The 27,496-nt window shown below is 36.0% G+C and overlaps 3 protein-coding genes and 1 long non-coding RNA gene across 4 annotated transcripts; 2 read left to right on the forward strand and 2 right to left on the reverse strand.

Moving 5' to 3' along the window:
- The first annotated feature begins 1,487 nt into the window (after positions 1–1,487).
- On the forward strand, positions 1,488–7,174 carry LOC103943049 (phosphoglucomutase, cytoplasmic). The gene is made up of 18 exons (XM_009353243.3): positions 1,488–1,711; positions 2,238–2,319; positions 2,864–2,919; positions 3,218–3,331; positions 3,432–3,494; positions 3,769–3,885; positions 4,001–4,101; positions 4,222–4,281; positions 4,389–4,488; positions 4,602–4,759; positions 4,832–4,927; positions 5,149–5,212; positions 5,295–5,376; positions 5,480–5,655; positions 5,742–5,818; positions 6,406–6,538; positions 6,651–6,767; positions 6,857–7,174. Exons 1-18 carry the CDS (start codon positions 1,631–1,633, stop codon positions 6,926–6,928), a joined length of 1,749 nt encoding a protein of 582 aa, XP_009351518.1. The 5' UTR covers positions 1,488–1,630; the 3' UTR covers positions 6,929–7,174.
- A 595-nt stretch (positions 7,175–7,769) lies between these two features.
- Positions 7,770–11,118, reverse strand: LOC103943048 (pectinesterase-like). The gene is made up of 2 exons (XM_009353242.3): positions 10,086–11,118; positions 7,770–8,710 (listed from the first exon to the last, which is right to left on the reverse strand). The coding sequence occupies exons 1-2, from the start codon at positions 11,005–11,007 to the stop codon at positions 8,019–8,021; spliced, it is 1,614 nt and encodes a 537-aa protein (XP_009351517.1). The 5' UTR covers positions 11,008–11,118; the 3' UTR covers positions 7,770–8,018.
- A 6,942-nt stretch (positions 11,119–18,060) lies between these two features.
- On the forward strand, positions 18,061–18,975 carry LOC103943050. The gene is made up of 2 exons (XR_666706.3): positions 18,061–18,657; positions 18,747–18,975. It is a non-coding gene; the product is annotated as an uncharacterized LOC103943050 (long non-coding RNA).
- A 669-nt stretch (positions 18,976–19,644) lies between these two features.
- Positions 19,645–23,470, reverse strand: LOC103943051 (pectinesterase). Its single transcript, XM_009353244.3, has 2 exons — positions 22,493–23,470; positions 19,645–20,535 (listed from the first exon to the last, which is right to left on the reverse strand). Exons 1-2 carry the CDS (start codon positions 23,412–23,414, stop codon positions 19,844–19,846), a joined length of 1,614 nt encoding a protein of 537 aa, XP_009351519.2. The 5' UTR covers positions 23,415–23,470; the 3' UTR covers positions 19,645–19,843.
- Between the last annotated feature and the right edge of the window lie 4,026 nt (positions 23,471–27,496).

A 27,496-nucleotide genomic window follows, 5' to 3' on the forward strand; every position in this document is an offset into this window, starting at 1 on the left:
AACATAAAATTTGTAAGTGAGAGGCCTTCAGTTTAATTCTCGCTAATGACAAATTTGAACTACATTATTAATAGCCAATTGAGTGTATACATGGTATTTGTGTCGTGTTTTTCGTGTTCGTGTCATTTTCGTCACATACCTGATATCTTAACGAGTTGTGTTGTGTAACACCTGTTAAAATGAACGGGTAATATGACCCGATCCGAAAGCAACCTGTTAATATTATCAAGTAATATGACCCGACCCATCTGTTAAAAAAAATATTTTAAATCAATAAATAATGAAAATGACAAACATGATTTGACCTCAAAGAAAAAAGGAAAACATAATATTAAATTAATATAGCATACCGTGTTGTCACATAAATATTATTTCAAAACATAAAATAAAAAATAAAAAAAATATTTGTCTTTCAAGTATTATATCTCTCAAAATAAGAGTCTAATGAAAAAAAAATATTAGTACATTACTATAAACTACCAAATGTTCAAAGTACAATTACAATAAAACCCTTCAATTTTCATCAATCACCAAAGGAAATGGTATTGAAACTTGTCTTCAACAGTTATCTTGACGATATTTCATTAATAAAGATGTATACATAAACTAAGCATAAAAAACCAAACATTGTAAACCATTCAAATGTGTTTGATATGTTTAAATTACTTGATATTTTTTATTTTTAACGTGTTTGTTATTTTTAATTACTTGATATATTTATTTTTACTATGTTTTATAATTTTTTTAATCTTACTCTTTACTTATAGTATACTGTAAAAATAAATATATAAATAATACTTAAATTTTAAATTTAAATTTATATAAAATAATAATACAATAATACATATTTCATATACATATATACATATACACTATGACTTTTGTATTTTATAATATGTTTTTTTGTAGTTTAAAAAATTAAAAATATCAAAATAACTTTTTTCTTAATGTGTCGAAACAGATTATTTCTGTATTATCCTCGTGTAAACCTGTTAAGAACCCATTAATAACGGATTCTTATCGTGTGATCCGATTAGTTGTCGTGTTGACCCAAAACTGCTTATTTTCTTGTCACTTAAGTGTCATGTTAATAAGTCTAACTATGAGATTAGCCACTATTTCATTTTATTAATGTAAATAATATTATTTGTTTTAACAAAGTAACAACAAAGGCGTAGAATTGAACGACAATACCGGTAGTAGGGGGACTTAGCACGCAATCGGCGGGGTAGTGAAGTAAAAACACTATCCGTGGGAATCGCTCTCTCTTCGTCTCAGAAAACCCGCCGGTAAAGATCAACGGCAGACTATAAAAGTAAAACAAAGATCAACGGCCAAAAGTAACAGGAATATGTACCAAACGTGCCACGTGGAGAATATTTTTACAGTATTCGCAAAAAGGTCATCCGATCCCATGTTCCTCTTCACTCTCCAGTCTTCCACGTCCATCTTTTACGTCTGTCACTCGCTCACCTAAATTAAATTTGGCGTAAATCGTACACGCTTCGCCACCTTCCAGTTCCGTTATAAATCTCTCTTTCTTTCTCTCTCTAAACTCCAATCTCCAATCTCTCTTTCCCTCTCCACCTCTCTCTGTGATTTGAATTGCGTTTCGTTCTCAGCGAGCATAATGTCGTCGGGGCAGGTTAGGAAGGTGGATACGACGCCGTTCGATGGCCAGAAGCCCGGAACCTCTGGCCTCCGCAAGAAGGTTCATCTCTCTCTCTCTCTCTCACCCTTTTTTGTCTTTCAATTCGTAATCGAATTTCCTTTGCATGAATGCTGGATCTGTTGCGTTCGGGCAAATCCTGCACTCTGTTTGATGCGATCAATTTTTCGTCGTTTGATTTGGTGAATTCTTGCATTGTTTTCCGATGTTTTGCTGTTTCCAGATTACTTATCAGTGTATGAAATCGAAATTGTTCAAGTCTGATCTCTGTTAGATCAAATCGATCCGGTTGATCCGTGCACCCGATCTTTAGATCTTTCTAAGCTAATTAGATCTTATTTATAGTGCAGAATATGATTCCAGAAGTTTATGAACTAATCACATCTTAGTTAAACTGGTTTAATTCTAATATAAAATTTGTGTTGATGATTGATTCAGTCGAAATTCGATATGATTTTCGGTAGGGTAGAGATTGGCTGTTAGAAAATGCATGCCTGTTCTCTACGCTAAAATATACTTCTCAGATTGCTGTGATTATCTTATTATAATGGTGGCTTTAACTTTTCAGGTGAAAGTTTTTACGCAACCTCATTACTTGCAAAATTTTGTTCAGTCAACATTCAATGCCCTTCCATCGGATCAAGTTAAAGGTAGGGATCACTGAATCATACTATTTTCATTGCTCTTTATTCCCTTGCTGAACACAATGGAGTGATTTGTAGTCATTTGCATTCTTGCATTTGAACTTGCAAGTCAGTTGATGTTAAATAATACTCATTTTGTTGTCTACGATTCTACTGAGTTGCACTTTGTCGTCTATTTGTAGATGCCATTTAGACTCGTAATTTTGTCATGTGGTAAGAATTAAACTGAGGCATTATGTATGTCCAAGATTGAACGGAGGAATTCAGTTAGATTAAATGGACGCCCAATACTAGAGGTGATGTTGGCCAGGTAGCAACAATGTCGATTGCCGCTTTTGTAAATAGAAGGAAATACAAGAATGATCAAATAGTAAAAAAAATTTCCTCTCAATACTTAAGATATCGTTCCTCACTTCACCAAAAACGATACATTACCCCTCATGCTGTACTCCCCGTGTTTGAATATTTTGTTGATTTAGTTTCAAGTTTTTTTTTTTTTTTTTTTTGTTTGAGAATGTCTCCGAAGCTTATTGTTTTTTGTTTCTTCTAGGTGCTAGACTTGTTGTATCTGGTGATGGTCGCTATTTCTCAAAGGATGCCATTCAGGTAATTTGCATTCCATAAAATTTCTGAATGCAACTTGATATTTTCTTGTGATGGTGTATATAATTTGTACTTGGTAAGCAATGAAACTGAAAATGTTGTTTGGATCTGCATACCTTTTTGCTGCAATTGACAAGGGTTGGGCTTGGGAAGGCCTGCCCCTTGAGCCAGATAGAGCTCATTTCCCCCTTTTTTTTTTTTTTTTTTTTTTCTTTTGGTGGGGGAATCAAGGGTTTATTGATTCTTCTAATATAACTTGTAATGAGAAATGTAATGTCTTCTATTTCTACAATGTTGACAGATCATCATTAAGATGGCAGCAGGCAATGGAGTAAGAAGTGTTTGGGTCGGTCAGAATGGATTGCTTTCAACTCCTGCTGTGTCAGCTGTCGTACGTGAAAGAGTTGGTGCAGATGTAAGTTATATTGAGTTAGGATCTAGCCCTTATTGTAATCATCATCACCATTAATATTATTGGTTGTGAACTGCTTCATATGTCTGTGATTTGAATCCAGGGATCAAGGGCATCAGGAGCATTTATACTGACCGCCAGTCACAATCCAGGTGGCCCAAATGAGGTTAGTGATACCTGCCTAAATATGCTTGTGTTATAAATTATAAAGAATTACGAACGTTATATAATTATCGGATGATTCCTGCAAATCATCTGGTATCTAAGCATCAAATAAGATGCTGTTCCAAAGAGATGGATGGTAACATATTTCTTGGAAGAGGAACACTATGAAACAATAAGTTTGTTTGGAATTAGGAGAAGAAAGTAAATATAATAGTCTGTTCAAACAGTTGGCAGAGCCAACAATTGTTACTTGGTACTGATTGGTAATATTGCAGGATTTTGGGATTAAGTACAACATGGGAAATGGTGGACCTGCTCCAGAGTCAATCACTGACAAGATATATGAGAACACAACAAAAATAAAGGAGTATTTTACAGTCGACCTACCTGATGTAATCCATCAAATCTAGGCTCCATATTTTTTATTTACTTTAAATTTGATTACAAGACTGCTGCAGGATTGAGTTCCATTTATTGTAATGACAGAACTTCCACTGTATGTGACAGGTGGATATCACTAAGGTAGGTGTCACCACCTTTTCGGTGGACGGTGGAACTTTCGATGTTGATGTTTTTGATTCGGCAAGTGATTATGTGAAATTGATGAAGTAAGCACATCTCTTAGAGGAACTCTTGTCTCTATGAATTTGGTTTCATTTTTGTGTGTGATTTTCTTAGCTTAATATCAGGACAGTGTTCATTTGACTTAATTACTTCTCATTTTCCAGGTCAATCTTTGATTTCGAGTCTATCCGGAAGCTGCTATCATCTCCAAAATTCTCATTCTGGTATGTACATAGCTCCTGTTTTTCATTTTCTTTAGTCCAATAGTTCCTTTTTGGGTACACACATAGTATCAAAGGTGGTGTGACTTATCTCTGTCATCATGTCAAAGTTATGACGCGCTTCATGGAGTTGCTGGAGCTTATGCAAAACGTATTTTTGTGGAAGAGCTTGGTGCAAAAGAAAGCTCATTACTGAACTGTGTACCCAAGGTGTTTCTATGTTCTGAAAAAAGTTTAGTTTATGGTCACTAATAATATAGAGTCTAAATTCATTGTATCCATTTGATTCACTCTTTTTCCTGTGACTGACTTCATGCAAACAGGAAGACTTTGGAGGAGGGCATCCAGATCCTAATCTGACCTATGCAAAGGAGTTGGTTGCACGTATGGGACTGGGTAAATCAAATACTGCAGATGAGCCCCCAGAGTTTGGTGCTGCTGCTGATGGTGATGCTGATCGTAACATGGTCCTTGGTAAAAGGTAGCATCAGACTTGTGAATTAGTTCTAATCTTGTCTTTAAGTTGCATTCATAACTTGTCTTGTTTTATTAGGTTTTTTGTTACCCCATCGGATTCTGTAGCCATCATTGCTGCAAATGCAGTTGACGCCATACCTTACTTCAAAACTGGTCTGAAAGGAGTTGCCAGGTACTTTATTGTGCTGCTTAGCTTGCAGTCTATTTCATTATAGAGCAATGTAAATTTGTTAAAAGTTTTTCATTCATGTCCTAGAGTATTTGTTGACTTCAGAATTTGGCAATCTATTATCGTGGGGTTTGAATAATCTTTTTATAAAATGTCTGTCTTTTGGATATCTCGTTTCATGCCTAGTGTTCTTGATTTCATCTTTTGACCTTTCCCACTTCTAGGAGCATGCCTACCTCTGCTGCCCTTGATGTTGTAGCCAAACATTTGAATTTGAAGTTTTTTGAGGTACTCTCCCTCCCTCTCTCCAGTCCCTATGCTGCTGGCATAATAAAATTTTAACTTTAGTTGTATTTACTATAAACCCCAGGTACCTACTGGCTGGAAATTTTTCGGTAATTTAATGGATGCTAGTTTATGCTCAGTTTGTGGGGAAGAAAGTTTTGGAACAGGTCAGTTTTCAGGAAGTACCCTCTAAAGTAGTTAAATCAACATTGGAATTGTTAGAAACTTATACAATCTTGGTGCATTGTCATTTGTTGTGTCCTTGGACAGGTTCCGACCATATCCGTGAGAAAGATGGTATCTGGGCAGTTTTAGCTTGGTTATCCATACTTGCTTATAAAAATAAGGAAAATCTTGGCGGGGAGAAGCTTGTCAGTGTTGAGGACATAGTTCGTAAGCATTGGGCTACGTTTGGTCGCCATTATTATACACGATATGACTATGAGGTTTGGTAACATTTTGAGGTGTTCTTCCCAATGTTCAACTTGATAATCTTGTACTGCTATTAATTGTTGTATATTTTTTCTTGAAGAATGTGGATGCAGGTAAAGCAAAGGAACTGATGGCTTCTTTGGTGAAATTGCAATCTGACCTTTCTGAAGTCAACACGTATGTTTACTCTTGTCGTTTCTCAGACTATTAACTGAAACTTGTTGGAAACTTATACATAACAGGAAATTCATGCTGTTGCCCCCTTTCTTGAAGAATATAAAATGGGTGAAAAGGAAATTCAACAGTCATAGACTTGTTCTGAGTTGAAATTCTTGTCCATGGGTTCCCGGTTTAGTTAATTTTGTGAATTCAATACTTGTCTATGTGGATACTTCATTTGAGATTAGAATTGGTCTATGTGAGGGCGGTCTCTCTTGATAATTTTCTCAATTGCGTTGTTGTGCAACACCTTGTATAGTTGTTGGATATTTGCCTATTTGGGGTTGTTATGTACATGTTCTCTGTCTGGAGAGAACCTTCTTGGTATTTTCTGTTTTAGGTTTCGAAGAAACAACACCCCGATAGGTCCAATTATGGTTTGAAAGTTGACATGCTTTAGTTTAGTTGAGCTTGTCTTCCTTTAAACAATGTGAAAGCTGAAAGCCATCTTAATTTAACTCTTAAGAGATGTTTTATTTTTATTCTTCTAAAAAAAAAGAGATGTTTTATTTTTATTGACATACCGGTGCTGCTCATTTATACAGGATTGTGAAGGGCATACGCTCTGATGTTTCCAATGTTGTCAACGCCGATGAATTTGAGTACAAGGATACTGTTGACGGTTCCATCTCAAAACACCAGGGGATCCGGTACTTGTTTGAGGACGGATCACGATTGGTTAGTTGACACGCTTTTTGTTTTACCTATTTTGAAATGTATTTCTGAAGGATACTCTTCATGGAGCTAACTTGAGCTGATCAATCTTCCCCATCCTTGAACACGATTGCAGGTTTTCCGCCTCTCAGGAACCGGCTCAGAAGGTGCCACAATCCGACTCTACATTGAGCAGTATGAGAAGGATCCATCGAAAATTGGCAGAGAATCCTCAGAAGCACTTAGTCCTCTTGTGAGTTTAATCATTAATCTCAGTCTTATTATTAAAACTTTGTGGCCAAGTTTTTTGGGCTGGCTCTGATTCGCTGACTGTGTATATAGGTGGAGGTTGCTCTTAAGCTTTCGAAGATGCAAGAGTTCACCGGACGATCTGCCCCGACCGTCATCACATAGATCCACATCTCCAAAATCCCATGAACAAGGACCGGCTTGTTATCAACAAAAGTATTGGTAATAAGAGAACCTTTTTTTTGTAACTTTAATGGGTCTGTGGGTCTCTGATGTCAACAATTTTTGTTCGTCCAAAATAATGCGAAAGATGTTTTGCATTCTCTTGTCCAAATCTGGTGTGCTTGGAGTTCCAAAAAAAAAAATAAAAAAATCTGGTGTGCTTTTCACCAATGCATAATTTGCTTTTTATTCAGGTGCGTATCTGGTCCCCGAAAGCGTTTGTGAATGTCGCTTTTAACCAATGTATCGTTTTCATTTTGACATGACTTTTCGTCTAAATCTTTTGTGTCTTACTTTATCCCTCTGTCAAAATCCGTTAAATTTTCTGTACGAGATGCTGACATGGGTGAGAAATTGGGTTCCCTTTTGCGACACGTGGCACAGTAGTAGCTACAATCAACGGCTAATGTAACTCGTGAGCACCGTCCTGAGCACTGAGCGGCTAGATTTGTAACCAATGTCATCCAATTGGTCCAAGTGATAACGTATCCGCCTAAGATGTACGTGATCACTTTTTATGATATTTCATTAGGCATCAAATAATGTGTGCCGAAGTTTCATTTTAATACGTTTATTTATGGCTTGGCATCGTTGACCCCATATTGCTAATAACGTTATATGACAACGTACTATGACATGTTTGTAACTGTTTTTAAATGACTAAAAACGGTTTTAGAAAAAAATATTTTTGAGTATCAAAAGCACTTGAATTGTCTTTTCAGGATTCACTTACATACTGATCATGAATTAATTCAAAAAATATTTTCACCAGAAACACTTTTACTTATTTTATAAACACTTTCAAACGAGTTCTTAATTAATCACACCACGTAATAACATGAGGTAAGAGTTTGAAAATATTTACTGCATTACAGGAGGGATAGATGGGATATAATTACCAAAAGGAAACTAAAAACAAGCTATGTGACGATTTTTACTTTAGGTCACTATCCGCACACAACAATACACATGTGTGACGAGTCCCTCCCTAACAAGTCAAACAACTTCTCTCCACAGCCACATGCATGCATTATCATAGACCAGCTGTAAATGGAACTCCGGTCCCCCGAATCCACGAATCTCCGGCCAAAAAGTTCCCAACCGTAAACTTCCCGGCCTCCACCGCTCTAGTTATAACACGATAACCGGGCCAGTTGACCCTCCCTCCAGTACCAGCTCCAGCGCCGGAGTTCATGTACTCCCCGTAATAAAGTGTGGAGAGGGCAAGGCTTCCACTCCACGGATACCAACCAGCAGGAGTGATCAACCCATCAAGATTACTCTTCATAATTACCGTCCTAGAGTACTTTTCCCACGGCCTACCCAAGTACGTCTTAAAGGAACCTTGTACAGGTCTCAAATCTTGTGCAGCCGTGATTCGCGAATTATGAATAACAATGCCTGTGTTTTCATTCGGGTCGGTCCTAGACTGCGCTGTCACGGTGTTTACTTGGTTGCTCATTGGCTTCCTCGCGTAGATGTTGCAATTTTGGAGCACAACAGTGGCGTCGCCGCAGATGAAGTCGATCGTGCCGTATACGTCGCAGTCGCGGTAGAATTGGCGTTGGGAATACACGTATAAGGTGTCTTGGTAACCCTTGAAGCTGCAACGGTAGAAGACTGAATGGTCGGAGCCGGAGCGGAGTGCCACGGCTTGGTATTTCTGTGGTCCGGCTGTGTTTTCGAATGTCATGTCTTGAGCAATAAAGCCATCGCCGGTAGCCCCTGAATTTTAAGTGAACATTTTTTAATTTTGTGAACTATTAGATGTATACTAGGACAAAAACTTGTAACTATTCACGTGGCATGTCATTAGCTAGGTTATCAGTATTTAAATCTTGTCGAGAAAAGGAAAAAATAAATAAATAAATAAAAAAAAATAAAAATAAAAAAAAGAAAGGAAAAGGAAAAGCAGGATCTAGTAAATAGCTTTATAATTTGAGTAAGAGTAATAATAGAAATTAAGCACGTTAATCAACATTTAATAATTGAATTATCAATAATCATGTTATATGGTTTACAAAACATGGTTGAAGTGAAGAATAATATGATAGACTAATTTACAAACCATGTGATGTGTCACTAGTAAGAAATAAACAAGTTAATTAACATTTAAGCAATAATTTCATCATCAACAACTGTGTCATATAGTTTACAAATTTTAGTCTAAATAGTTGGTCTCTCTAGCACTTTCAAATCGATCATGACTTAATTAATTAAAGGATGAATTAGGTTCTCATCATTCATTTCTCATTCTTATTAATTGAAACCTTATTCTTTTTTCGTTTTTGATCAAGGTCCCTTGACTTTTCTTCATGCCATTAATTGAATATTAAATTATTTACAAGTCCTTATATGTTAATTTAAAAAAAAAGTATTAATCATTTTCAAATATAATTTTTTTAGTATTTTTTTTCATATATTTCTATTTATAATTTGTATCCTAGTTAAAAAAAAAATTATACCAATATTCTTTTTAGTTTGAATTTGTATTCATAATTTTCAATTTTAATGTGTACCTATATTTTCAATTAAATTTGCACCCATAGTTTTGAATTTTAATATGTACCCATACTTTTAATTTAATTGTACCAATAGTTTTTTTTTTTTTTTTTTATGAACATGCCCATGCTAATTATATTATGTGTTTCTTTTATGTTTTAAAATATATCAAATAGTTATTTCTTGCACTATATTAATAATTACGTGGGTACATTTTTTTTTTTGCTAGAACTATGTAAAGAACAAATTACTCTATTATTGATTTTTAAGTAATTGTTATATTTGTAACAATATTGTTTGGATTTTTTTAAATTTCTTAATTTGTGGGATATTGAGTGCATAAATGCATGAGCTAAGTCCCTTAAATGATGCTAGGACCTTGATCAAACTATTTAAACAAATAAGGTTTCATTCTAACAACTAGGTTAATTAGTTACCAGAACCAAAATGACCCTTAATTAAATTGGTCTTCAATCAATTAGTATCTAAGTGTGACGCCATCTAAAGTTTCAAAATTAACTTAAGATGATGGGGTTTGTTGAGTCCAAATACCCCTTAAACTTATTCAAAGTTTATTATTGTTTCAACTCAAACATACCAAATGTGGCAGAGCGATATGTAGTTGAACCATCTGGGACATTTTTATTCCCTGTGACAATCGTTGCATCGATACCATCTCCAATGAACATGATGTTCTTCATTGTCTTCTTAATCTCAATATTTTCTCTGTAAACTCCTGCCTTCACGTGTATGACAAACCTTTTAGTCGCCCCACCCTGTAGCTTGTACGCAGCATCCACAGCTTCAGAAATTGATTTGTAATTCCCGGACCCGTCTTGTGCTACTACCATATCAGCGTTTGGTCCGCTACTTATCGATTGGAGCAGCTTTCGATCAGCGGCTGAAACCCATCCTGGGAACCCATCATCTGAAAGCAAATGCCGTCGTCTTCCACGAATTTGTTTGCTAAAATGTAGAGCTGATGAAGAAGTTGAGACCTTGTGTATTGATAGTGAGTTGCTAAGCAGCTTGGACAAGTTGGTTGAGAGCGTGACGTAGTTTGGGAAAGATTGCAAATGAGAACTAGGAATGTTGAGGTTTGTGAAACCATTTTGGCATGTCTGTTGATTAGTAAGCGATGCACTCAACCATGTACTGACATCAAGGGTATTGGTGGAGCCGATCGAACGGTTGAGCTTGTCAACGGTGTCCTCGTAGAGCTCCAAGCAGTCATTCCAGGCCCCCTTGGCTCGAGTATGGTCACCGTCCAATGAGTTCAAGTTCAAGGACAAGACAAGTTGATGAGCTTCAATGGCTTGGTCCATGGAAACTTTAAGTACCAAGTCACGAAACGCAAACCTTTGGTGACGATCTAGGGTTGATAAGAGGTTAGTGTTAATGTAATGGCGACATACTTGAGGGTAAGGGGTTTGACTGCATGGTGCAGTGATTCTACAAGAACTATACTGCAGCATGAATAGAAGAGAAAAGAACACAAGAAAATATGCATTGAACTCCATGGTTTGAACTTTGATCTGTGATCTTCAGAGGGCCAATGGGGGCTTTTTTATAGACCACAACTTGCCTTTGTAGGGCTGACGTGAGTGGTGTACGTGCTGTTAAGGGTTTTTCTTTCGGGGATACAGGGGGGTTCTGTAGACTTTATGCATGGTGGTTGTCTCTATATGCCAGTTGGGAGCGACCTTTTTAGGCCACAACATAAGATGGTGGAAGACTAAAACATAAATGCAGACATTTGACTCAGAGTCATGATTCTTTGTAGTTTGTCCTTGTATGATTAGCTGTATATAAAGACAGGGAAGGCACATGGAAGACGAATGCTTTACCACTTTGGCCATGGAAATTGTAATACTGAATTGATTTGGTGGATAAAGCTGTTTTCTATAACTAACAGTACTTCGTGTTCAAAATCTCTCATGAGTTTTTAGTGAGCTTAAATGTGAAATATCGTTCTTGAATTTTACTGTTATAATCTACGTATTTGTATTATTAAGATTTTATATTATTTCTCGAGAATTTATTTTAATTTGTTTGAATTTAGATTTTAATTAAACTAGTTACAAGGTTTGAATAGATCTCGAAACCACAAACGCGTAGGCGAAAATCGTTTGCGAGTCTGGATTATAACAGTATAGATGCGGACATTTGAAGTTGTGTTACTAAACTATAGATTTTAGAAATTATTTGAACTCCCACTTTGAGGGAAAAAGCCCAATGAGGTATGTGCTTTTGTGGCCAATCAGAAGTAAAGGTTGGAGAGAGGACCAATGAGAAACAAGAAAGGAAGGAGCAACCAATGAGAAAAAAAAAAGGGTGGTTTAACATAACACTCCCATACTGTTCACTTTTAACGAAAAACCATATTTATATATTTTCCTGGTACTATTCACTATACCTTTAAAAAGGACTTTTCATTAAAAGGGAAGTTTTTTTTGGACTTTTTGTTAAATTTCCTAAATAAAAAAATAAAAAAAGAAAGAAGGGGAAAGGAGAGAAAGGAGAGGAAGGAGGAACCGGCCAAACCCGACCCAGTTGATTTTCCGGTGGAAATCCATCAATTTTCAGACGACTTGAGAGGTTCCACCCCCACCAATCATCATTACGTTACTCTGTCTCCAATTTTCCACCTTAATTCGAGTGGATTTGATTTCGTTTCACGTTGAATTGCGTCGTGGGTGTCCCGAAGTCACAGAGGCGAAATCTGTTGTTTCTGCAAACTTCTCTGTCAATCATTACCATTTTTCAGCTCCTTATGATGCTGAACCAAAGCCCAAGAAATTGTATGGGCGGCAGAGCCCTGGAGGTGCCGGATTGAAGGCCACCCTTTCTAGGGTTTCCAGCGGATCGAGGCTATTTCCAGCCACTTCTCGGCCAAACTAGGCTTCGGCCTAGGTATGAAAAATGTTCATCTCCTTGAGTCTTACATTTTTGCAAAATTTGGTAATTTTTGGAATTAGTTGAATTTTCAGGCAAGTCTGGGCGACGCGTGGCCACTGGGCCAACAATATCTTTCTAAGTTCAATTGGATGCTTTGATTTCATAATTGGAATCCGTATGACGTGGTTTGATTGTTTGAACTTAGTTTCATTACGATACACCATTTGACCATTGTATGAATCAACGATTCGACCGTTTAATCGTCATCAAACTTTAATACATTATAATACATAATATGTGAGGATAACTGAGACTGAAGGATCAGGAATCCAACGTACGGATCTTCCCGAATTAGATTTCTAAGCTAGTAAAATTAATTGTTAACCGCCACCTAATTCTAGAAATTGGCAGAGATCCGACCTTCGGATCGCGATGAGATTTTAGTATGTTGTTCTTTGAGCATAATGTGGACCTTAGGAAGTTACGGATCTAGATTATGACGTGCGGATCTTCCAAATTAAATTGCTAGGGTGTGGACCCCACCGTTAACTTTTGGTCAAAATGTCTTAAACCATTTGAATTCCTAAAATTAGTATTACTAGAGACTCAATGAGGCTTTGTGGTCTTGTCTCGGTGAGTGACTTTAATATATGTGATATGGTTATTACCCTGTTTTCTTATATTAGTATCCTTTGTGGATATGACTTGGTTTGTCTTTTTCTGTTAAAATGTGATTCTTTTATAATTGGCCATCGATCTATTTTTATTAAATATGATTTGACTCATGGATTAGAAATATTTGTGAAAGGGTGATTTGAAGTGCATATTGAAATGTTTATGAATTGTGTTATAAATATATATTTAAAATGTTGACAAATGCGAGGGCTAGTAGGGGACCGTTACCCTAGTGTCACGGGGTTAAGTGGCACCGAGTATGCACCATGTAGCAGTGGTACATATGGTCCTGCTTGGTTAATCCGTGATAGGGGACCAAATTATTTATGGATCGTGCTTGGTTAATCCGTGATAGGCGATCCTTATGACCATGTATACTTAGAGTGATCATGTTTGATTAATTCGCGATGGGTGATCACTACCTAACAGTTCTGTAGGTGTGACTCTGATTAGTTAATCTGCTATGGGGGGGTCACTACCTACTTGGTTATCTTGACCCTGCTTGGTTAATCCGTGATAGGGGATCACCAGTGGTCCTGCTTGGTTAATCCACGATGGGATACCATATTATTTATGGATCGTGCTTGGTTAATCCGCGATGGGCGATCCTTATAGCCATACATACTTAGGTGTGATCATGCTTGGTTAATCCGCGATGGGTGATCACTGCCTAATAGATTTGTGGGAGTGACTCTGCTTGGTTAATCCACGATAGAGGGTCACTACCTACATGGTTACTCAGGGGTGGCTCCGCTTGGTTAATCCGCTATGGGGGGGCCACTTCTTATTTGGTTACTTATGTAGGCTTCAGCCGAACTGCATCCTTCTAGTGCTAGATTTTAGTGTATTTATGAACGATAGTTTTTGAGAATCTTTGTGGTTTGAATTAGAAAAGTCTTTGTGCTAGATGTCGGGGTGACACCTTCGGAGTTTTAGAGACTTGACTATGCTTTCATAATTATGAATGTATATTTGAGGTTTATAAACTGTGATCGATGGTTTTTCTTTTTATTGAATATCACATACTTGTATTATTGTCACTCACCCGAGCTTCACAGTTTATTCGAGTTCTGGTTGGCCTGTGCACCATTTCCATGATGTAGGCATTGATTATACATGTGATAGCTCTGGGCAGATTACGAAAAACAACTTGATATTTTGGATTCCGTTGAGTGGTCCAGAATCCTTGCTCTTGCTCATTTCCATAAGGTTAGTCTAAAGCCCTAGATTCGAGTGAATGGGAATTACCCCTAATAGACGTGGTGAATATAAATTAGAATCACCATGTTTATTACTCATAATCCAAGTAGGGAATTATATAGAGTTCCTTAGTTAAATTCGTGAAATGATAAGTTATCGTAGTGATTGATTAACGTAAATAAATGCTAAGATCATGCATTTGTGATTCATGAATTGATTAATTGATGGGATTGTGGAATGACTTTGGATATGGATGTTATTGTTATGATTATTTTAGTTGATCAATGTGGCTTGAGAAGAATATTGTGCTTCGATATTGGTTCTCTGACATATTGCATGGTATGCATTGTGATATATTGTTAAGACATAGCGATTTATGTGATGGATGTTTGAGTGTAGTGAAATGATGAACTGCAAATGGCTTGATCCCTATTAAGGGTATGTAGACAGTCTAACGAGGAGGTTAGATGCAACCATAAAGTATACGAAATTTTTTTTACGCAGTTGGATCTCGAGTTGTGCATTGCCCATATCCCGGAGGCGGGGTATGTTAGAGATATGGGTATTTGGTGATGTCACTTGTTGATCCTGAACGTATGTCGGGATTGAGGCATGACATTAAAGCAATAATATCGCTTAAATCAAAATCTTTCGGCAAATTACTGTTGGAATTCTGTTATAAATTAAGACCAATCATTATCATTCCTTAAAAGTCTGACTTAAAGCAGTTTAATTTCCTCGATTTCTTTCAAAAAAAATATGAGATTGATCTTTTGGACATTCCCTCACTCGTACGTACTTTATAGTACTCTTGTGCCGTTAAGTAACTAATCAATCCAAAGCAACTTTAGTAATTTGTGTTAGTATATTGGAAAGTTGAACACGTACAAATTAAGGAGGGCCAAATAATTAATGGAGATGTAAACGTTGTGTCGGACATTTAGTTAGGAAGAGTTTGTCAAAACCCTTGTCCAATTTTCAAAGAGGACCACTCGCAAATGCACCAAGAGACTCCGTGAAGCCTTGGCCTTTGATTACGATTGGATGGATTCTCATCTTTTAGAAGTTTATTAGGTGTACACCATAGGTGAAGTAAGAGAGATTTTCTAGTGTGTCGAGAATATGGTCCGGTACAACAAGTATCATAACATAAGTAGTTGAATACTTGAAAAGAAAAAATTTCAACCACTTATATTATGACACTTAATGTATCGAACCGTATTCACTGAAAAAATTCTCGTGAAGTAGATTCTAGGCCACCTTTTGATATACCATATAGTTTCTACTTTGTAAAACCCTTTGCAAAAATTTTGGTACACACAGCTCGTCATTGACCTCAACTCAAAAGGCTTGGTGTACACTAGCAAGATTTTTTGGTGTGCTTGTAACTTAGTGATTTACCATCCTATTCAAATTATATATATATATATATGTATGTATTCGATTTTATTAATACACTCTCGACAACGGGCATGTTAATCATGTTTTTCACCATATCAAGGAGATCAAGTTTTTTTTTTTTTCCTTGGGAGAGGGTGTTTATATAGTAGAAAAGAACTTCATTAGGTTTTTGTTGTGAAGTACTAAGGTTTTTTTTCTGTACGCCGAATCTGGACTAACGAATTAAAGGAGTTGTCATAGTTGATTTAGAATCAGCAGGAGAGGGAGGCACAGCAAAGGTCCTCGTACTGCGTGGTTCCACAACTTGTACGGATGAAGTCAATTGCGCGTTGGGTTGGGGATCCAACGGTTGGGATTGGGTGGAAGAGAAAGGAAAAGAGGAAAATGAGGAAGCAAAGGTCCTGGTCCTGGTACTGCGTGGTGCCGTAATATATGTGGAACAGTGTTTGGGAGATCAAAATTTTTAAACCAAAATGCAATTCAAATGACGTGTCACCAATAAAAAATAAATATGTTAATCGACACTTAATTAATAATCTAATCATCTACAACCACATCATTTAGTTTGTAAATTTGGTTTAAAAAATTTAGTCTACCTAGTATTACTCAATATATGTGGTTGGATACTTGAAAAGAAAAAATTTCAACCACTTGTATTATGACATTTGATGTATCGAATCGTGTTTCCGACATTGAAAAATTTCTTAGGAAGTAGACTCTAGACCACCTTTTGGTATACCACGTAATTTCTACTTTATAAAACCCTTAGCAAAAATTTTGGTAGACGCGGCTTCTCATTGGCCCATTGACTCAAAAGGCTTGGTATACACAATGAGAGATTTTTTTAGTGTACTTGTAACTTAGTGATTTACTATTCTATTTATATTATAATATATGTATTTAATTTTATTAATATACCCTCAACAACGGGATATTAATCATGTTTCTCACCATATTGTAATATGTAAATGATTCATGATGTGAATAAGTGTTTTCTGTGGGCTCCCTCTTTTCATCTCAAGAAGCCGTGGAGGACTTTTGATTCTTCTTTGGTTAAGAGCGCAGGAGTGCCATCATGTGGCCTACATTAGCCGACATAGAAATATCGTGAAAGCTATTGTGTTGTGCTCTTGTATTTGATTTTAATCAAACGATGTGCGAGGGAGCAAGGAACCTGCTCTCAGCCTAGGCTCTTTCTTTTTATTGGGGACAAGACTTTGAACGAATAACCAAATGATGAAAGATGGATGGGTGGAATGTGAGATTACACTAAATTATTTCTAGAATGGAATGTAAAATGCCAAGTTGTGCATGGTGTTGAGGTCCCTCTTCTTTTCTTTGAAATTTATAAAACTTGATACGTCTCAACAGTATTGACCATAAAAATATTACTGTTACTATCGACTTGTACCGTCTCTTTAATGAATACGAGATCCATATGATCAACTGTATATAAAGATAGGGATGGAAGATGAATGTTTTACCACTTTGGCCATAGAAATTGTAATACTGAATTGATTTGGTGGATAAAGTCTGTTTTCTACAACTAACAGCGTTTCATGTTCAAACTCTCTCATGAGTTTTTAGTGAGCTTAAAGCAATAATATCGCTTAAATCAAAATCTTTCGGCAAATTATTGTTGGAACTTTGTTATAAATTAAGACCAATCAGCATCATTTTGTTATAAATTTTCTTGATTTCTTTCGAAAAAGTATCAGATTTATCTTTTGGACATTTCCTCACTCGTACAATACATTCAACCATGAAACCCATATATGTTGATGGACTCTACCTCTATTTGAGATATGGTATAAATAAATGGTAAGTGTAGCACTATTTTATTGACCATTAACTAGCCTGCAGTTGTATTAATTTATTTTCTTCAATCAAAGTTAATTGGAATTTGAACACCCGTGGTTGCGTCCATCAAAATATTTCCAACCCAGTATGGCTTTATTCACTGAAATTTGGCCACCAGCCATTAGGGTTTTAGTAAGACCAACTAACAGAGGCATTTTACCTCTCGTATAACAACATTGATAGATGTTGCATTTGAAAAGTACCCAAATTTATAGGGAATTGTTATTAGCACTCCAAAAATCTCATTCTACACTCCAAACTTTCTATATTAGGAAAGAAAAATACACTTGTGAGAAGTGTAGAATGAGATTTTTGAAGTGTTAATAACACTTCCCAATTAATATACAAAAATAAAGTTCACACGTGAAAAAGATCTCTTATGAGTTATGAAAACGTGAATTTTGGTATGGGTTATGTTAACGCTGAAAATTGGTGAGACTAACAAAAAATCTGAGCAGTCAATTATGGTGGACAAGAATATACATAACATTTTAACGTAATAAATTTTGAGTGGTTTACCCAGAAATGGACTGCATCAATTGAAAATTTGTAACATATATATGTGTTGGGGTACAATACATTCAACCATGAGTGCTCAAGGGCTGCTAACCAATTTAGGGAGAAAACGAAATGGTCCAAAATTCAACCCCTCTAGTCTATTGGGTTGCCTCTCTTCTTTATATAGGCATGCTCAACCCATAATAATTGCTCATTTTCAGGCCTCCTTAGTGGCCAAACCCAAGTGTGTAAAGGTAGAGGTCTCACCACAAATTGCCCGTAACCTTGGTCACACCCTCCACCCGATTGGACACTTATTCCTGAGAGGCCCTTCCGCCACGGGCTCCAAGTCTTCTTCACAAGTCACCGCGTCGTATCCGCGACGTTCAACTGGAGATTCGTATCCCTAATCTTTTCATGAAAGGACGGGGTGCCGAGCTGGTCCATAAATATATTTCTGAAGGACACTCTTCATGAAGCCAACTTGAGCTGATCAATCTTCCCCATCCTTGAACACGATACCTCCGCCTCTCAGGAACCGGCTCAGAAGGTGCCACAATCCGACTCTACATTGAGCAGTATGAGAAGGATCCATCGAAAGTTGGCAGAGAATCCTCAGAAGCACTTATAGTCCTCTTGTGAGTTTAATCATTATTCTCAGTCTTATTATTAAAACTTTGTGGCCAAGTTTTTCGGGCTGGCTCTGATTCGCTGACTGTGTATATAGGTGGAGGTTGCTCTTAAGCTTTCGAACATGCAAGAGTTCACCGGACGATCTGCCCCGACCGTCATCATGTAGATCCACATCTCTAAAATCCCATGAACAAGGACCGGCTTGTTATCATCAAAGGTATTGGTAATAAGAGAACCTTTTTTTTGTAACGTTGATGGGTCTGTGGGTCTCTGATGTCAACAATTTTTTGTTCGTCCAAAATAATGCGAACTATGTTTTGCAATCTCTTGTCCAAATCTGGTGTGCTTTTCACCAATGTATAATTTGCTTTTTTCTAGTGCGTATCTGGTCCCTGAAAGCGTTTGTGAATGTCGCTTTTAACCAATGTATCATTTTCAATTTGACATGACTTTTCATCTAAATCTCTTGTGTCTTACTTTATCCCTCGGTCAAAATCCGTTAAATTTTCTGTTCGAGATGCTGACATGGGTGAGAAATTGGCTTCCTTTTTGCGACACGTGGCACAGTAGTAGCTACAATCAACGGCTAATGTAACTCGTGAGAACTGAGCAGCTACATTTGTAACCAATGTCATCCAATTGGTCCATGTGATAACTTATCCGCCTAAGATGTACGTGATCACTTTTTATGATATCAAATAATGGGTGCCAATTTTCATTTTAATACGTTTATTTATGGCTTGGCATCGTTGACCCCATATTGCGAATAACATTATGTGACAACGTATCATGATGTGTTTGTAACTGCTTTTTAATTGATTAAAAATGTTTTTAGAAAAAAATATTTTTAAGTTCCAAAAACACTTGAATTGCCTTTCAGGATTTACATACATACTAATCAAGGATTAGTTCAAAAAATATTTTCACCAGAAACACTTTTACTTATTTTATAAACACTTTCAAACGAGTTCTTAATTAATCACACCACGTAATAACATGAGGTAAGAGTTTGAAAATATTTACTGCATTACAGGAGGGATAGATGGGATATAATTACCAAAAGGAAACTAAAAACAAGCTATGTGACGATTTTTACTTTAGGTCACTATCCGCACACAACAATACACATGTGTGACGAGTCCCTCCCTAACAAGTCAAACAACTTCTCTCCACAGCCACATGCATGCATTATCATAGACCAGCTGTAAATGGAACTCCGGTCCCCGGAATCCACGAATCTCCGGCCAAAAAGTTCCCAACCGTAAACTTCCCGGCCTCCACCGCACTCGTTATAACACGATAACCGGGCCAGTTGACCCTCCCTCCAGTACCAGCTCCAGCGCCGGAGTTCATGTACTCCCCGTAATAAAGTGTGGAGAGGGCAAAGCTTCCACTCCACGGATACCAACCAGCAGGAGTGATCAACCCATCAAGATTACTCTTCATAATTACCGTCCTAGAGTACTGTTTCCACGGCCTACCCATGTACGTCTTAAACGAACCTTGTACAGGTCTCAAATCTTGTGCAGCCGTGATTCGCGAATTATGAATAACAATGCCTGTGTTTTCATTCGGGTCGGTCCTAGACTGCGCTGTCACGGTGTTTACTTGGTTGCTCATTGGCTTCCTCGCGTAGATGTTGCAATTTTGGAGCACAACCGTGGCGTCGCCGCAGATGAAGTCGACCGTGCCGTATATGTCGCAGTCGCGGTAGAATTGGCGTTGGGAATACACGTATAAGGTGTCTTGGTAACCCTTGAAGCTGCAACGGTAGAAGACTGAATGATCGGAGCCGGAGCGGAGTGCCACGGCTTGGTGTTTCTGTGGTCCGGCTGTGTTTTCGAATGTCATGTCTTGAGCAATAAAGCCATCGCCGGTAGCCCCTGAATTTTAAGTGAACAGTTTATTAATTTTGTGAACTATTAGATGTATACTAGGAGAAAAACTTGTAACTATTCACGTGGCATGTAATTAGCTAAGTTATCAGTATTTAAATCTTGTCGAGAAAAGGGAAAAAAAAAAAAAAAAACAAAAACAAAGAAAGGAAAAGGAAAAGCAGGATCTGGTAAATAGCTTTATAATTTGAGTAAGAGTAATGATAGAAATTAAGCACGTTAATCAATACTTAATAATTTAATTATCAATAATCATGTTATATGGTTTACAAAACATGGTTTAAGTGAAGAATAATATGATAGATTAATTTACAAACCATGTGATGTGTCACTAATAAGAAATAAACACGTTAATTAACATTTAAGTAATAATTTCATCATCAACAACCGCGTCATATAGTTTACAAATTTTAGCCTAAAGAGTTGGTCTCTCTAGCACTTTCAAATCGATCATGACTTAATTAATTAAAGGATAAATTAGGTTTTCATCCCTCATTTCTCCTTCTTATTAATTTAAACCTTTTTTTTTTTTTTTTGTTCAAGGTCCCTTGACTTTTCTTCATGCCATTAATTGAATATTAAATTATTTACAAGTCCTTATATGTCAATTTAAAAAAATTATTAATCATTTTCAAATATAATTTTTTTCTTTTTTTTTCCATATATTTCTATTTATAATTTGTATCCTATTTTAAAAAAAATTATACCAATATTCTTTTTAGTTTTAATTTGTATCCATAATTTTGAATTTTAATATGTACCTATATTTTCAATTAAATTTGCACCCATAGTTTTGAATTTTAATATGTACCCATACTTTTAATTTAATTGTACCAATAGTTTTTATTTTATTTTATTTTTATTTTTTTGGGTTTTATGAACGTACCCATGCTAATTATATTATGTGTGAATTAACACGATAACCGTGCTAATTATATTATGCTAATTATATTATCTTAAGTAATAATTTCATCATCAACAACCACATCATATATTTTACAAATTTTAGTATCAATAGTTGGTCTCTCTAGCACTTTCAAATCGATCATGACTTAATTAATTAAAGGATAAATTAGGTTCTCATCCCTTATTTCTCCTTCTTATTAATTTAAACCTTTTTTTTTTTTTTTGATCAAGGTCCTTTGACTTTTCTTCATGCCATTAATTGAATATTAAATTATTTACAAGTCCTTATATGTCAATTTAAAAAAAGTATTAGTCATTTTCAAATATAATTTTTTTCTTATTTTTTTTTCATATATTTCTATTTATAATTTGTATCCTATTTAAAAAAAAAATTATACCAATATTCTTTTTAGTTTTAATTTATATCCATAATTTTGAATTTTAATATGTACCTATATTTTCAATTAAATTTGCACCCATAGTTTTGAATTTTAATATGTACCCATACTTTTAATTTAATTGTACCAATAGTTTTTTTTTTCTTATGAACGTACCCATGCTAATTATATTATGTGTTTCTTTTATGTTTTAAAATATATCAAATAGTTATTGCTTGCACTATATTAATAATTACGTGGGTACATTTTGTTTTTTTTTTTTTGCTAGAACCATGTAAAGAACAAATTACTCTATTATTGATTTTTAAGTAATTGTTATATTTGTAACAATATTATTTGGATTTTTTTTTAAATTTCATAATTTGTGGGGTATTAAGTGCATCAATGCATGTGAGTTAAATCCCTTAAATGATGCTAGAGACCTTGATCAAACTATTTAAACAAAAAGATTTCATTCTAACAACTAGGTTGATTAGTGACTAGAACCAAAATGACCCTTAATTAAATTGGTCTTCAATCAATTAGTATCTAAGTGTGACGCCACCTAAAGTTTCAAAATTAACTTAAGATGATGGGGTTTGTTGAGTCCAAATACCCCTTAAACTTATTCAAAGTTTATTATTGTTTCAACTCAAACATACCAAATGTGGCAGAGCGATATGTAGTTGAACCATCTTGGACATTTTTATTCCCTGTGACAATCGTTGCATCGATACCATCTCCAATGAACATGATGTTCTTCATTGTCTTCTTAATCTCGATATTTTCTCTGTAAACTCCGGCCTTCACGTGTATGACGAACCTTTTACTCGCCCCACCCTGTAGCTTGTACGCAGCATCCACAGCTTCAGAAATTGACTTGTAATTCCCGGACCCATCTTGTGCTACTACCATATCAGCGTTTGGTCCGCTACTTATCGATTGGAGCAGCTTTCGATCAGCGGCTGAAACCCATCCTGGGAACCCATCATCCGAAAGCAAAAGCCGTCGTCTTCCATGAACTTGTTTGCTAAAATGTAGAGCTGATGAAGTAGTTGAGACCTTGTGTATTGATAGTGAGTTGCTAAGGAGCTTGGACAAGTTGGTTGAGAGCGTGAAGTAGTTTGGGAAAGATTGCAAATAAGAACTAGGAATGTTGAGGTTTGTGAAACCATTTTGGCATGTCTGTTGATTAGTAAGCGATGCACTCAACCATGTATTGACATCAAGGGCATTGGTGGAGCCGATTGAACGGTTGAGCTTGTCAACGGTGTCCTCGTAGAGCTCCAAGCAGTCATTCCAGGCCCCCTTGGCTCGAGTATGGTCACCGTCCAATGAGTTCGAGTTCAAGGACAAGACAAGTTGATGAGCTTCAATGGCTTGGTCCATGGACACTTTAAGTACCAAGTCACGAAATGCAAACCTTTGGTGACGATCTAGGGTTGATAAGAGGTTAGTGTTAATATAATGGCGACATACTTGAGGGTATGGGGTTTGACTGCATGGTGCAGTGATTCTACAAGAACTATACTGCAGCATGAGTAGAAGAGAAAAGAACACAAGAAAATATGCATTGTACTTCATGGTTTGAACTTTGATCTGTGATCTTCAGAGGGCCAATGGGGACTTTTTTATAGACCACAACTTGCCTTTGTAGGGCTTACGTGAGTGGTGTACGTGCGGTTAAGGTTTTTCTTTCGGAGATAAATGGGTTATGTAGACTTTATCACTCTAATCACTTTCTATAATGAACAAAGCCTTATAAATTGAGAGAATCTTTTGATAGTGACCAATATAGAACAATAAAATTTCTACTCAAAATTTCCATCAATCTCTATATGCCAGTTGGGAGCGACCTTTTTAAGCCACAACATAAGACGGTGGAAGACTAAAACATAAATGCGGACAATTGACTCGGAGTCATGATTTTTGTAGTTTGTCCTTGTATGGTCAGCTGTATATAAAGACAGGGATGGAAGACGAATGTTTTACCACTTTGGCCATAGAAATTGTAATACTGAATTGATTTGGTGGATAAGGCTGATTTACAACTAACAGTGTTTCGTGTTCAAACTTTCTCATAAATTTTTAGTGAGCTTAAAGCAATAATATCGTTTAAATAAAAAAAATTCGGCAAATTACTGTTGGGATTTTGTTATAAATTAAGACCAATCATTACCATTCCTTAAAAGTCTGACTTAAAGCAGTTTAATTTCCTAGTTTTCTTTCAAGAAAGTATCAGATTGATCTTTTGGACATTCCCTCACTCGTACGTACTTTGCAGTACTCGTGTCCGTTAAACAACTAATCAATCCAACGCAACTTTAGTAATTTGTGTCAGTACATTCGAAAGTTGAACACGTACAAAGGAGGGCCAAATAATAATGGAAGTTTTAACGAAAAATACACGATACTATTCACTTTAACGAAAAATCATATTTTTACACTAAAAAATCAATCCTGGTACTATTCACTTTACCCTTTATTTTGTCCTTATCATTAAAACTCAAAGTTTTCAAGCCCTTTTCATTAGTTTTTCTAATAATTAATAGAGATGTCAACATTGCGTCGGATATTTAGTTAGGAAGAGTTTGTCAATACCCATATCCAATTTTCAAAGAGGACCACTCGCAAATGCACCAAGAGACTCTGTCAAGCTTTGGCCCTTGATTTCGATTGGATGGATTATCATCTTTTTGAAGTTTATTAGGTGTACACCATTGGTGAAGTAAGGGAAATTTTTCAGTGTGCCAAGAATATGGTTCGGTATAACAAATATCATAATATAAGTGGTTGGATACTTGAAAAGAGAAAATTTCAACCACTTGTATTATGACACTTGTGTATCGAGCCGTGTTTCCAACACTGAAAAAATTCTTGTGAAGTAGACTCTAGACCACCTTTTGATATACCACGTAGTTTCTACTTTGTAAAACCCTTGGCTAAAAGTTTGGTACACGTAACTTGTCATTGGCCTCAACTCAAAAGACTTGGTGTACACTATAAAGATTTTTTGGTGTGCTTGTAACTAAGTGATTTACTATTCTATTTAAATTATATATATATATATATATGTATGTATTTGATTTTATTAATATACTCTCAACAGCTGGCATATTAATCATGTTTTTCACCATATCAAGGAGATCACGGTTTTTTTCTTTTCCTTGGGAGAGGGGGTTTATAATTATATAGTAGAAAAGAACTTCATTAGGTTTTTATTGTGAAGTATTAAGGTTTTTTTTCTGTACGCCGAATCTGGACTAGCCAATTAAAGGAGTTTTCATAGTCGATTTAGAATCAGCAGGAAAGGGAGGCATAGCAAAGGTCCTCGTGCTCCGTGGTTCCGCGACTTGTACGGATGAAGTCAATTGCGTTGGGTTGGGGATCCAACGGCTGGGATTGGGTGGAAGAGAAAGAAAAAGAGGGAGCAAAGGTCCTGGTCCTGGTACCACGCGGTGCCATAATATATGTGGAGTAGCGTTAGAGAGATCAAATTTTTTAAACCAAAGTGCAAATCAAATAATGTGTCACCAATAAGAAACAAACATGTTAATCAACACTTAATTAATAATCTAATAATCTACAACCACATCATTTAGTTAGTAAATTTTGTTTAAAAAATTTAGTCTAACTAGTATTGCTCAATATATGTGGTTGGATACTTGAAAATAAAAAAAAATTTAACCACTAGTATTATGACACTTAGTGTATTGAGCCTTGTTTCTGGCACTGAAAAATTTCTCGGGAAATAGACTCTAGACCACCTTTTGATATACCATGTAATTTCTACTTTATAAAACCCTTAGCAAAAATTTTGGTACACGTGGCTTTTCATTGGCCCGTCGACTCAAAAGGCTTGGTATACACAATGAAAGATTTTTTGGTGTACTTGTAACTTAGTGATTTACTATTTTATTCAAATTATAATATATGTATTTAATTTTATTAATATACCCTCAACAACGAGATATTAATCATGTTTTTCACCATATTGTAATATGTAAATGATTCATCTTTTCGACATTTCCTCACTCGTACGTTCTTTGTACTTTGTAGTACTCTTGTGCCGTTAATAACTAATCAATCCAAAGCAACTTTAGTAATTTGTGTCATTATTCGAAAGTTGAACACGCACCAAGGAGGGCCAAATAATGGAGATGTAAAAGTTGTGTCGGATATTTAGTTAGGAAGACTCTGTCAAAACCCTAGTCAAATTTTCAAGGAGGACCACACACAAATGCACCAAGAGACTCTCTGAAGCATTGGCCTTTGATTTCGATTGGATGGATTCTCATCTTTTAGAGTTTATTAGGTGTACACCATATGTGAAGTAAGAGAGATTTTTAAGTGTGCCGAAAATACGGTCAGGTACATTAAGTGTCATACTATATGTGGTTGAATATTTAAAAAGAAAAATTTTCAACCACTTGTATTGTGACACTTGGTGTATATAGCCGTGTTTCCGGCACTGAAAAATTTCTCAGGAAGTAGACTCTAGACCACCTTGTGATATACCACGTAATTTCTACTTTATAAAACCCTTAGCAAACATTTTGGTACACGCGGCTTGTCATTGGCCCCTCGACTCAAAAGGCTTGGTATATACACAATAAAAGATTTTTTGGTGTGCTTGTGATTTATTATCCTATTCAAATTATAATATATTTGGTTTTATTAATATACTCTCAACAACGGGATATTAAGGGATGTGCTATCCACACACATCTTTACTTTTCACACATCCCTTGTTAATTTATGTCCGTTGATTTTCTTCAATTTATCTGATATGACGGTTGAAAACTAAAAAAGTGTGGGAGAAATAAAAAAAGATATGAATATCACACCCCAGATATTAATCATGTTTTTCACCATATTATAATATGTAATGATTCATGATGTGACAAGTGTTTTCGGTGGATTCCCTTTTTTTCATCTCAAGAAGCCGTTGGGCATTGAGGACTCTTGATTTTTCTTTGGTTAAGAGCACGGGAGTGCCATCATGTGACCTACATTAGCGGACATAGAAATATCGTGAAAGCGATTGTGTTGTGCTCTTGTATTTGATTTTAATCAAACGATGTGCGAGTGAGCAAGGAACTTGTTCTCGACCGAGGCTCTTTCTTTTTCTTGGGGACAAGACATTGAACGAATAATCAAATGATGAAAGATGGATGGGTGGTTGTGAGATTACACTAAATTATTTCTACGACGGAATGTAAAATGCCAAGTTGTGCATGGTGTTGAGGTCCCTCTTCTTTTTCTTGAAATTTATAAAATTTGATACGTTTCAACATGATTGAACATAAAAATATTACTCTTGCTATCTACTTGTAACATATTTCTAATGAATATGAGACCTATATGTGTTTGTGGACTCTACCTCCATTTGAGAGATGATATAAATAAATGATAAGTGTAGCACTATTTTATTTACCATTAACTGGCCTGCAGTTGTATTAATTTATTTTCTTCAATCAAAGTTAATTGGAATTTGAACACCCGTGGTTGCGTCCATCAAAATATTTCCAACCCAGTATGGGTTTAATCACTGAAATGAGGCCACGAGCGACTAATTAGGGTTTTAGTAAGATCAACTAACAGAGGCATTTTACCTCTCGTATAACAACATTGATAGATGTTGCATTTGAAAAGTACCCAAATTT

The sequence above is a fragment of a genome, unplaced genomic scaffold, assembly GCF_019419815.1.
Source record: "Pyrus x bretschneideri cultivar Hongxiangsu unplaced genomic scaffold, Pyrus_bretschneideri_v1 Contig22, whole genome shotgun sequence".
NCBI classification, from domain to species: domain Eukaryota; kingdom Viridiplantae; phylum Streptophyta; class Magnoliopsida; order Rosales; family Rosaceae; genus Pyrus; species Pyrus x bretschneideri.

What these genes read in the sequence shown, in the direction of transcription:
- LOC103943049 (XM_009353243.3), top strand. Translation starts at nt 1,631, where the DNA reads ATGTCGTCGGGGCAGGTTAGGAAGGTGGATACGACGCCGTTCGATGGC. An exon ending in TACTGAACTGTGTACCCAAG is followed by an intron (nt 4,489 to 4,601) that starts GTGTTTCTATGT and finishes TCATGCAAACAG; the next exon opens with GAAGACTTTGGAGGAGGGCA. An exon ending in GGTCTGAAAGGAGTTGCCAG is followed by an intron (nt 4,928 to 5,148) that starts GTACTTTATTGT and finishes TCCCACTTCTAG; the next exon opens with GAGCATGCCTACCTCTGCTG.
- LOC103943051 (XM_009353244.3), bottom strand. Translation starts at nt 23,414, where the DNA reads ATGAAGTACAATGCATATTTTCTTGTGTTCTTTTCTCTTCTACTCATG. An exon ending in ATATCGCTCTGCCACATTTG is followed by an intron (nt 20,536 to 22,492) that starts GTATGTTTGAGT and finishes CTTAAAATTCAG; the next exon opens with GGGCTACCGGCGATGGCTTT.
- LOC103943048 (XM_009353242.3), bottom strand. Translation starts at nt 11,007, where the DNA reads ATGGAGTTCAATGCATATTTTCTTGTGTTCTTTTCTCTTCTATTCATG. An exon ending in ATATCGCTCTGCCACATTTG is followed by an intron (nt 8,711 to 10,085) that starts GTATGTTTGAGT and finishes CTTAAAATTCAG; the next exon opens with GGGCTACCGGCGATGGCTTT.